Source organism: Barbatula barbatula, assembly GCF_947034865.1.
Source record: "Barbatula barbatula genome assembly, chromosome: 21".
NCBI classification, from domain to species: Eukaryota; Metazoa; Chordata; class Actinopteri; order Cypriniformes; family Nemacheilidae; genus Barbatula; species Barbatula barbatula.
In genome coordinates this window covers 11,171,452-11,183,882 of record NC_136784.1, presented here as the reverse complement: position 1 = coordinate 11,183,882, position 12,431 = coordinate 11,171,452, and the positions used below count along the sequence as shown (strand labels likewise).

The following is a 12,431-nucleotide window of genomic DNA, read 5'->3' as shown; positions in this document are numbered from 1 at the left end:
TCAATGTTTCCTTGTACAGCTGCTTTGTAACAATGAAAATTGTAAACAGCGCTATACAAATAAAGCTGACTTGACAAAACTTTAAAAGGGAAGGCTGTTAATGTATTGGGATTGTCCCGGTCTTTTTTTAAGTGTTCAAAAATGTGTCAAAGTCAAAGAGTTTAAACATGACAGACCGTTCAAATAATTTCAAACATGATTAAAAAAGATTTCGTGAGAATTGCCCATTTATTGTCACTGCTGTTCGTGAAATGAGCCTTTCGGTGCCACGCCATGTCCCCTACAGACTCGCATTTCATTACAATAATCAATAATTAAAAAGGCCCCATTTCATCAGGGCTGCATCACAGATGCTCCAAGAGTCAACTGGCATCACTTGCTCTCTCTGTTATTTTCCCATCACGGTCAATTTCATTTGAAGTATGCATATTTCAGAGAGCCACTGTCATCACAACAGTACACCAGCCTTTCCAAAGCCCCCAGGGTTCACAGCTGTCCATCTGAACGCAAACCATTACACATCTCAGACAGCAGTACCAGACACGTTGCCCTTTGAACAGCCTCAGGATAACAAATATATGCAACCCTGTCTCATTTCCTTCTTATACCCCTGTGTCTTTTAATAGTTAGAACTACGAGAACTAAGAAGTGTAGGTGGTCGCGTACTCCCACTGGACAGGACAAGCTGATCACCGCTTTGTATCTATTATTGTTGGATTCGACTACAAAACATAAAAACGTGTCATTAAAAGTACTGCATAACACTGCACAACAATTTTGGACACAAACGCACCCAAAGATGCCCGGTGGCCACAAATAGCCCCCCGCAACAACACTCGCGTTCAGACCCCAAATTGTAAATAAAACAGCGAGCGCGTAATCGACCATCTCACCTTTATATCTCTCCAGCACATCCTCATACGCCTGTGCGAACTCCTTCTCCTGAGAGTGATTCGCCGGCAGTAAGCCCGGGATGTAGCCGGCCATAGTGCTTCTCACTCCCGCTGGCCGTGTCGGAGCGGCCCGCTGACAGAGTAATCCAGACCGCCGACACCAGCTGTCAAATCCCGCGCGTGTTAAAACCCCACAGTGGATACCGGTTTATCCACGCTTCCTCTCGGGCGACGTATTATAGTTATGATCGTAAACGCTGTGTATTAGATCTCAAAAGCTACTTGTGACCGATTACATCAATAAAACACGTATCTAAGTGTAAATGTGATCAATCATATGTGACATTTAAATGTTACAACGCGTTAAATCCAAACGTATGACAACACGAGCTCATCTTTCATTGGTTTGGACAAGAATCCCAGCGGATGTCGTATTTAAAGTCCATTGTAGCGCGGTGATTGGGTTTATATGTGTATGTGTGCGGTGGGCGGTCCGTGCGGTCTCTCCGAAAGCAGATACGAAGCCTCACTGGAACGGTATCCGGACAGCGGTGCTTATATTCCTTTTTCGGTGCGGTCTTGACTCGCCGGTTCCTCCTACGTAATCATTATCGGATGCGTTTCTCCTTATCCATGCAGGGCAATGTAATGGCCGCTTTCTTTAATGATCAGACGGCGTGTGTGCGACTCCTTCACTCCTCCCTCTCTTCTACCCGGAGCGAATGGGCTTCAGGTTTCTCTATTCTTCCCGCAGTGGTTGCGCTCTCCTCCTCCTCCTCCTCCATCCCTCCCTTCCTTACAGCCACGCCAGGCACTTCCAGCGCTGGAAATCTATGGCGACAACGGCTGATTGTACTGGGTGAGGATTCTGGGGGTTTGTCTCCCCCTAGTGGTCAGAAGGGGGAGGTGCAGGACGCGTAGGTTTCTCACTTGTGTCCTGTAATTGTGTCCTTTAGTGCTCAATGATCGTTTGGTAAACCGCCACCTAAGGGCTGCAAAGTCCATGATTTGATTGTTATGGGATTTCTTTTTATCAGCTAGTTGTTCCTTTTCTCTTTCTTTATATTGTTATTTGACCGTTTATATCAGTGCTTCTCAACCAGGGGGCCGAGGTCCTGAACAAACCAGATTTTTGGATGACGTTTTCAAATAAGCTAAACAACAAATAAATCATGACATTTCCTAGAGTTTAGTCACTGTTACTAAACAAATATAGGCCTACTTTATGGCACTAAAATGAATGCGTGACCTGTCTTAACTGAATAGAACTTGACCAGAAATATCTTACAATATATCAGTGCCACTGCCATTGTTTTGTCTTGAGATGCACACCAGTAATGTATTCTTATAGGCATTTTTATAAAAGCGACATATATATCTTAATTTAATTCAGGCATAGTCCTGGTTTAAGCTAAACTATGTCTGCGAAACCAGTCCTATATGTTTTTTTGTTTTGCCAAGCTCTAGAATAGGTTATTGTGGAGAAATTGTTATTTAAGGTGCCTTTAAGAATTGTTGTGGGCATTAGGGAAAGTGAAAAAGGTTGGGATTCACTGTTTTTTATTATTATATTGTATTGCTATAGAATGTCAGAGCCTCACATCAAGCATACAGATTGATTTTGATATCTTGTGCGTATGACAAACAAACCCGAAACAACCCTAAAAGCACACTCGAAACAAAATTGCCATATTTATACTGTGAAATAACAATAGCTTATTTACCAACAAAGCTAAAGATGCAGTATGAGTATGTTTACATGGACTGGTGTATCTAAGACCAAAACCTTGACCAAGATCAAGGCCACATTTATCAAGAAGTCTCAAGATTTCACAGTCAAGATTTCTAACCCTGCTATCAATCAGTTGGTGGCAAAGACTAGTGTTTAGCACACGAAAGCCTATATTAACCAGCATGAACTGTTGAACAATCATGGATATTTACTTTGGCTTTAACTGTTTGCTTTAAACACCAAGTCTTGTCAGTGAATAAATGTAATTGTACGGGACATTTATGTGACTCAAACCCCTTCAGATACAGATGCTCTCATAAAACATTGATAGCATGCTTACATCTCAAGCTAATGTTATAAACACAGTTTGATCAATTTTCTCTTCATGAGCTGGGACAAGCATCCCATATATAGAGAGTAGAAGTAGCAGATGTCTACAGACAGAGCTGATAGTGAGCAGAGAGGTGAATAGCACCTAGCTGGTATCATCTATGTTAAAAACATTTAGTTTTTCTCTAACAACCTTGGGCTTCTCATAGTTGACCAACAAAATAGATTTTGTATCACATGACATCACAATGTAAAAAAACAATGAAAGTTTAAAGTTTCTGGCAGCTGGGGCACCAGAAAAATACTGTAAAATAACAGTTTTCACAAAAGATTACATGTTTTTCTTGTAAAATCAGTTTTGATTAAATGAATTATGTTAGTACATCATAACTTTTTAGCTGCTGATGCAAATTCAAACTGTATTAAATACAATATTAATTAAGCTAAATATGAATTCATCTTAAATAGATCACCCATAGACCTAGTTATCAATTAATTAAGAACTAGAAAAATGTTTTAGATTACCAGCTGATGTCTAAAAGGAAAACAAAATATATAATTCAAAGCAATATATTCCACCACTTTCAAACTCTCATTAAAATCCTCTCATTCTTCTTCTTCACACACCAAGAGCTTACATAAGCACTTGTACACACAAACCAAGCCGTCTCTGTGTCCTGGAAGACACACATGACAAAGAGTCCAACAACTGACAGTGGATATTGCTATTGGCCTCAAGTGTCCCTAAAACAAACTCACATGACAGTTAAAGACAGCATCATATTTAAATAAATCAAGTGCTAATCTCTACGCACAAATAAAGTTCAATCTTTATTTTCCTTTTATAATAACTGTCAGAACATTCTCCTTTTCTCAATGTCTCAATGTTCATTTCAGTGACAGAGAATCAGTTTAAAAGATTTGTATTTATATATATATATATAGGCTCAATCGTTTTTTTCTCATGGAAATAAGTATAGGAGAATCTACAATTTGACTTTGCGCAGATCCAACAATTCTATTTATAAAACGTCTGTCTCATTGTCTGTACCGAAATTCCCGGGGAAAGCACATTTGATTTCTTTTCCTACTCTGTAGGTGGGCAACAACAATAAACCGTGACTAAACAGGAGCCATTCAGTGGAAGTCCATTGGCAGTTGTATGAAAGTGTTTTTTCCAGTGTGACCCTGCATGTCCAAACAGATTTCAAATGTGTGAAGTTATTGCTTCATCAGTCTCTTATCCTCTTCCTTCACTGTGGGCAGAGATTTACACAAACTACACTTGAAGGTAAGCGGCCACCCAGTCTGTAAACTTTCTGTCGTTGCAGCCTATTTATTTATGAATTTATAATTTATTTCACCTGCGTACACCCGGAGTTAAGATCTGTGTACACTGGTCTGTTTGTGTTTGGACGATTACTGTGTTTTCTAGGCAACTGTCATAACTGATTTGCAACATGGCATTCCAAGACTAAAGTGTTTTAAATCACATACAATCTCCCTTCCTCTCTATTCCGCCCTGCATGCTACCCGCTAGCCGCGTTTGATATACCATCTTCTGTTTTAAAGCTTTTCCTTCCTTCCATTGTGATTTCCTTCCTTTTTATTCTCGATATTACTTTTAAACAACGTTTTTACATCATTCTCAAATTGGAATTCAAACCATTTCGCTAATTGTACTTCACTATTTGTTTATCAGGCTTTTGCTCTTTTTGATTCCCTTTGCCAGTTGCTTCATAGCCATGGAAACTAGGAGGACTGGAAAAGCAAACAGGTAACCCATGGCAACAAGGAGGGAGTTGAGGGAGCCAGAATGAGTCGCCCTTTGAGCTGCCTGAGAAAAAAGGGTAATTATAACAGATACAGGCAGTCCATTAGACAGCTCTGCGTGGAAATAGTAGGTGTCCAGGATACTAATAAGCACAAGCATACAGATTTTAACACTGCGTTGCTATACTTACACTATTTGGGAAAGGTTTTTAAAAATGACAGGCTTAAATAAGTTCATTTCTGTCAGATTTTATACATTCAGTACAAATGCGTGCAGCTCCGAAGAGTCAAAGTTCTCCATTGTCAACAAACATCCCAGAGAAAAAAAAATCCCAATTCGGGAATAGAAGTGAAACACATGGCAATAAAACTGCGAGGTTAGGACAGACGGTTAGACAGAATTCTGGAGGCTGTAGTGTCTGCACACTATTAAAAATGTGCTTTGAGTAACCTAGTAAAAAGTGACTGAGGTTTCCTCGTGCTCCATCCACAACAAACACCCAGAATCAAAATATAGCTACATACCACTCGATCTCGATTCACCGTTTGGTTCAAGATTACTTAGAAACACAGAGACTGTCTGACAGGCCTAATGAAATCAGAAAGAAATGCCAGACAAACAGCTAGCAAAAGTGTCTTGAAACAGTTTGGCTTCCAACACTATGCCTCTCTATTTCTATTTCGGTCCAAAAGCAGTTTTTTTCACAAAGATCTTGATCCTCATACGCAGCTGCATGCAAAAAGTTCCCAGACCTTGTCTATATACAAAACAACAGATGTGTTTCTCGCCAACCTCGGTCAATTGCCAGATTGCTTTTATTAAATCATGTGACACACACTGAAAAGTCTGCAGTGCAAACCAAGGGTCCATTGTTCTCTAATTTCGTTTGAAGTGTAAATATGATCTCTCTATAAACTTATACCGAGTACTGACTTGAGAACCACTAGAAAAAAACTTGAAATATGTTAATAACGGCTAGAAAAATGCTAAATATGAGTAAGAAATGCCAATTAATTTCAGATTTCTAAGTATTTCCTCCATTCCCAGTTTGCTTTAATGATATCATCCACTCAAGATTGTATCGAAAACCTGATGATCTGTAACTCAATTAAGATTTCAATGATGATTTGGCAAGAGCATCATGTGTAATCTGACCTCTTGTATCAAGTAAACAAGGTCAATGTCAAACATTTGGTTAGCTGGTTAGTAACAGATTACTTGTAATCCGGATTATGTAATTAGATTCCAAAAGTACTTGTAGTTGAATTGCATTACATTTTAAAATACTCGCAATCCAGTAAATGTATTGTTACAGAGTAAATTAAATACTACAGACAAGATAAGACATCCAATAACCCACAATAGCAAGTCTAACATATTTTGTGTACAAGCATTTATGTTTGCCGTTTATTGTTCAAGAAACGTGTTAATCTTCACAATCTAGCAACAATATAACTATGATTTGCGTGATTAGAGAAAATCACAAAATAGTACGATATTATATAATAATATAATATAATACTACAATAGTCATAAATCCAAATAATGTGGGTTTTTATGCTGCTGAATAGTCCAATGCCCAGCATTCACAATATATCCTCTATTTTCAAAACGTTTGCTCACAAAGGTAATAATTGTGAAAAATATTGAAATATTCTCTATTGATTCCATTGGACTTTGTATAGGATTTCTGTACAAGCACAGGTGGGTGATAAATTTGATCTTTCACAACTAGATTTCTTTGTTGTTTACCTGTCATTTGTAATCCAGTCTTTCTGTTGTGAACATTTACATTTGCTATGAGCAAATCGTTATTCATGTGGCTAAAGTATATGCAGGTATCTATGAGTATAAATTATGTAGACCATTGTGAGTGAACTTCTCTTGTATTACAGTCCTTCACATGCACTACGCTCTCAGGCGTCCGGTCAGTTGGGAATAACTAGAATTTCAAAGTCAAGTGCAGGCGGCAGATCCTTTTCCTAACTAGCTCCTAAACTTTGGAACAGTCTTCCCCACACTGTCCGGGAGGCAGACACACTCTGTCAGTTTAAATCTTGACTAAAGATGCAATCTTTTTAATTTTGCATACACTACACCATCATAATAAAAATATTCAGAAGGTTTAGGCTGCACAAGTTAGATCAACCGGAACCAGGAACATTTCCAATAACAACTGATGTATTTGTTGCATCAAAGAGTGCAGAACAGTAGCTACTCTACTCTCAGCCAGTCTTGTCTCATTGTTCCAAGGTTACCAGAGCAGTCCAGTTACCAGTTCATGTCCAGACCTGACAAAAGCTGAGATGATAGAGCTGGATAAAGAAGGACGCGGCAACTTGACACATCTTCTCTACAGAATTTCAGCTGCTATTAGATTATTAATGATAATCTAAAATTGTTTCATTTTGCCTTGTTGTGCAAGCACTGTCGAGCTTGTGGAGAGGCTGCAGCTTTTGCCAGAGGGTAACCGAAATCCCCTGGTTAGGCCTGGTTTCCCTGAGGTTTTTTTTTCCTCCAATGGAGTTTTGGGTTCCTTGCCACCGTTTGCATACTGTTTTGCACTGTTTGCCTGGCCGGGGGGCTGCTTGAATTTTTATTTGTATTTGAAGTTGTATTTGTATTAACACTGCATACAGGAATTAATATTCCGTTTAACACACCTGTGCGTGTGTGTCTGCGCGTTTGTATGTGTGTTGGTGCGTGTTGTGTGGAGTGTTTTGTGTCTGTCTTCTGTATTTTCACCTTTTTTGTTTTGACCTGTATAAACTTATATGTTTTGCTTAAAGTCAATATGTTTTCTTGTACAGCTGCTTTGTAACAATGAAAATTGTAAACAGCGCTATATGAATAAAGTTGACTTGACATTGCTTATGGTTTAGATGATATGCTTATTGTCAGATTGCCGTTTGAATACTTGTTGTTTTGTTCATCACTGCATGAATATTACAACCATTTACGTACATTGATTTAGTATCTACACTTGATATATACACTGTAAGGCCTTTTTTCTAATCTATTGCAATCATTTAGTATAAAAGACTTTGACCAATTTTCGGTACTTTTATAATTTAATATAATTTAATATAATTTTTATGTTTTAGAATTAAACAACAAAATTCTTGTGGACAAACAGATACACCAGATAAAGATAAAACTCTTGCAAACAAATGTAATCCAAATGTAGTCAGATTACGTTACAGTAATGTGTAATCAAAGAGATTAGACAGTAACTGAATACAAATTTTGCTTTGTAGTTTGTAATCAGTAACTGATTATAATTGCCAAGTAATCTACCCAGCTCTGCCTATAGGTCATATCTACAATATAACTTTACAAAACATCATTTGTAAATCACAGTTTTCCAGGCGTTTTGACCCACTGTAATTCTCACACCCTCCACTTCCTGTCAAATGTCCTACCTGCTACTCGCACCACCGCCCTCTCCGCTGGGTCCAGCACTGAGTCCTGGCTCTTGCGTTTGCGTCTCTCGTGTTTGGATAGGTTCCATGGTAGTGTGTCGCCTTTGGGCCCTGTGCTGTGGGCACAGGGCGAGAGAGAGCCCCCCGATCTCTCGCTGCGGAACGAACGCTCGCTCATACACGAGCGCTCGCTCAGGCTCTCCTCGTCCGAGGAAGACATCTCGCCAGGGGGCTGGGAGGAAAAAAAGGAGCAGTAACAGGGTAAGACGGGGGATAAAAGGTCAGTACAAAAGCGGAAGCGTGCAAGATACTTTTTAATGCGAGAGTTGCAAAATTTTTCACCCACGGGGCTATTCAGCACAAGAATTATTACAAAATAATAATGGGGAAATTATGAACATGAAGAACATGAACATTAGAATAAGTGATACTTTTACGAGATCACTTCTACATCGCTGACTCACTCCACCGATGATGATGATGAGAAAGAAAAGTGGCAGGGCATTGATCTGCCTTCTGTTACAGCACTGTTAGATCTTGATGTGTATTGGACATTCCATTTGGCCGGGTCAGAGCTCTGAGATGTGCATACCTCTATGATCAGCTGGAAGGAATGAGGCCCACGGGGGCCTGAATAGGCTTCTGTCCATCACAATACTTCACACAAGCTGAACTCATCAATATAAGTGAGCTCGATGCAAGTTTCTGGAGATTCTCTCTCCCGTCCAAACTACTCACATTTGCATTATGGTATCCTTTACATCATGTCTAGTGTCAGGTTTAGGTCCACTGCAGCCATGATGCAAAGACGTGATGAGAAACACTTAATTCTATATTAGCAACGTCTGGTGTAGACGTGGTGTTATAGTTATGTTTCAAATTTTAGTTTTTTATCATTTTCAGCGTGAGTTTTGATTTAACAAAAGAATCGTAACATAAAAATGAAAAATGTAGATGTTTATATTGTTCTCTACATGAGTTTTGATTCAATGAAAGAGCTGTAACAAAATAAAGTGAAATATTTAGAATTTTTATATGACTTTCAACATACGGTTTTGATTTTATTAAGATTAGATTAGATTTTTATATTAGATTTTAGATACGATTTTTATATCATTTTCAACAAAAGTTTTGATTAAACGAAAGAGCCCTAACAAGTAAAATGAAAGAATAAAATTTTTGATATCCTTTTCAACAAGTAAAAATAAATATTATACATCCTTAGGACTGTCCAATATCAGATTTTCATGACACGGTTATCGTGGTCAAAAAATTTGCGGTAGCGATAATATCGCGATAACTTTCCTGAAGTTCAGTAGTTAGAGTATGGCGCTAGCAATGCCATGGTCATGGGTTCAATCCCAGAGATTGAAAATATTCATAAACAAATGTATAATTCGTTAAAAGCGTCTGCCGAATGCGTAAATAATAATATTGCGTTCTTTATTTAAATTTCTATTTCAATCAATTATTTTCGTTTGTTTTCAAAATACAAGTGTAGGGAGGCAGTGAAAGAGTTTGTAACCATTGCAGCTTTCATAGCAAAATTTTAAAAGGGTGCTAAATATTTATACTTTATCTATATGATTTTTATATCACCATTCTTGACACTACTCCTAGAACCCTATTTCACACAATGAAATGAATGTACAAGAAAGTCACACAGACACAGGCTTGAAAAGATGAGAGCGGGAGCAAACTATGGTTTGTTTATCTATGAGCTAAATGTAATAAAGCTTTTAGAATTTCATTATTGTAAACACAAATATCAAAATTGTACTTAACTTAGATAGTTAATCACACTTAGAAGTCCATTATGTGAGAATAAATTTCCAGCAAGTATACAAACCCCAGTCTTCATTGTTTCTCCAGATCGGAAGTTCACTCTGAACTGCTGAATCTAGATCTTCTTGCTATCCTGCTGCTGTCTGACAGCATGGTGGTTTTGTGGTAGCCAACAGATATAAATAGAGCCAATGCTGGATTCAAAACCTCACTGTGTCATTATATGCCAGTGAAGGAAAACGGAAAAAAACACTATTTAATCGCTCATTTCTTTCTTGCCAGCGAATTAAGTCAGTTCACGGCAGTTGCATGCACACAATGCAAAGGGAGCTGCTATGTTGATTTAAAGTCTCTTTACAACTGGCTCAGCGTTTGCACAAAGAGCCAAATTTCCCACAGCGTTCGCCAATGCATGTCCCAGAACACTCTTAATATTGCACCACCGCTCCATTTCTCTCAGACAGAAATTATACATTTGTGGAACGAAACCGGTGGCGTTTTTCTCTTGCTGATGTTTATACAACATGTGCAAAGATGTTCTCACGTCCATTCACCCCTGATGCTGTTATGATGAGTAACACAGACTACAGACACATGCTGGGAAATAGAACAGTATTGAAGGGGGATCCTCTGCATTATTCAGAGTATTGTGGTCATATTGTTACTGAAAATGTGACATATAATCTGGTAGTAATATCATCTGGTCAAGCATTCTGTGTGTGTAAAAGGGATTGTTCAACCAAAAATGAAAATTCAGCTGTCGTGTACTCTCATGTCACTAAAAACCCGAATGACTTTATCTCTTACGTAGAACACAAAATAACATTGATGACCAAACAACATTGGCCTCCATTAACTTCCATTGTATGGACACAACACCACTGAGACATTTCTCAAAATATCTTCTTTTGTGTTCACACACAAGAGTTTCAAACAACATGACCGAATGTTCATTTTAGGGCAAACTGTCCTGTAAACAGAATCCATTTTGTGTCCCTCCCTATATAATGTGAGTGGATGGATTCCACAATGTAAGAATAATAGTACTTTGTTTGTAAAAGCTTTTGTTATTGCTATAAGTTCTATCAAAAAAACAAGATTGATGGTGCATTGCCATCTCTCCACAAAACAGTGCTGACAACCATCTGTGGATGTTGTTATACACTTTGACCTCATACTGAAAATTTGCTTTTGACCAGAAATGCTCGTGAAAATCCGATTACAATATTCGTCTCTGGAGAAATGAATGAATATGCAACATTCCTAAAGATGGAAAGATCGATACATATGTGTCTAGTAACGCCCCTTCAACACGTACCACGGCTGCTACAAGTAACGGATCTCGTGCTACAAAATCACATTAGAGGGCCGCGAGTTCCGTTAAACGGGAAATCTGACCGTAATGTGGCGGAAACCCGTGAGGGTGTCCCCAGAGATGCCGCACGTCTTTGTCCACACAGAATAACGGGTTTCTGGGTAGGTCCATTCATGCAGGCGATGAATGAATAAAGCATAAACCGCCTTTATCTGTAATTCATTAACGTGAGAGATTCACACATCGCTCCGCTACAAGCTTTTAAGATTTGTAACATTTTAGTTCAGCATTAGTGATCAAACGTTGACGCTACCATTTAACATTATAGCACAGATTAAACGCAAGAGATATGGTGACACACTTGGGATATGGGCGATGATTGTAAGACTCCCCGAGACCGAATAAAGATGGACATTTGGACCTTCTTACCGTATAGCGGCAACTCCCGTTAACGCGCGCAGGGTGACAGAGGCGGAGATGCGCTGGCTCTTAATCCCGACAAACACGCCTCTCAGCCGGCCACACGAACACTGCTTCTCTCGCTTCACACCGAGCCGGTTGACGGAGTAGTATGGAGACTGTGATTCGGTAATGGCTGTCTATTCCCCTCCTTTCATATCCTTCCTTCTCTCCCGCTCTCTCTGTCTCCAGCCCCCTCCTCCTCTTCCTCACTCTCTCCTCTCATCCTCGTTTTGGCCCAACCCTCTTTAATGATGATGGTGATGGTTTTTATGATTAGCCCTGTGTAAAAATCGCGATTTTATCAAACGACAAGATTTAAGTCTGATAGATTCAATAAAATAATTGTATATCGATTATATTACTCTTATCGTTTATTAGTAAACCATAGACTGGGGTTCAAAAGTCAGATTCAATTTTGAAATTGTTATTGATTTAGAAATATTTAATGATCAATTTATTTAAAGGTCACTGCTGAGAAAAACAATACAAATACTTATTGTAAGTAATACAATACATTTAATAAAAAATCAGCTAGCATTAAAACCATTACAACATTCCTTCAGGTTGTGTGTTTTATGTGTTATTCTAGTAGAATTTAAAATAATTTCTATTGATTCCCATTGGCTAGATAACCTCCCACCAATAGAACCCAACACGTAGCCAGTAGAGATCCACCGAGACCATTAGGCTGTAGTATCGTAACACCAGTACAATTCCA

The 12,431-nt window shown here is 38.7% G+C and overlaps 1 protein-coding gene across 2 annotated transcripts in view; it reads right to left on the bottom strand.

Moving 5' to 3' along the window:
* Positions 1-11,900, bottom strand: part of macf1a (microtubule actin crosslinking factor 1a) — a 140,516-nt gene extending 128,616 nt beyond the window's left edge. Inside the window, exons 1-2 of one of the 2 annotated variants that reach the window (XM_079484509.1) lie at positions 11,681-11,900; positions 8,152-8,383 (exon numbers count right to left, since the gene is read on the bottom strand). In XM_079484509.1, coding sequence (XP_079340635.1) covers positions 8,152-8,371 — 220 coding nt within the window. In that variant the 5' untranslated portion in view covers positions 8,372-8,383; positions 11,681-11,900. Of the gene's footprint in view, positions 1-893; positions 1,649-8,151; positions 8,384-11,680 lie in introns of those variants that run through there. The other variant, XM_079484510.1, reaches the window with a different exon arrangement.
* Positions 11,901-12,431: the final 531 nt, after the last annotated feature.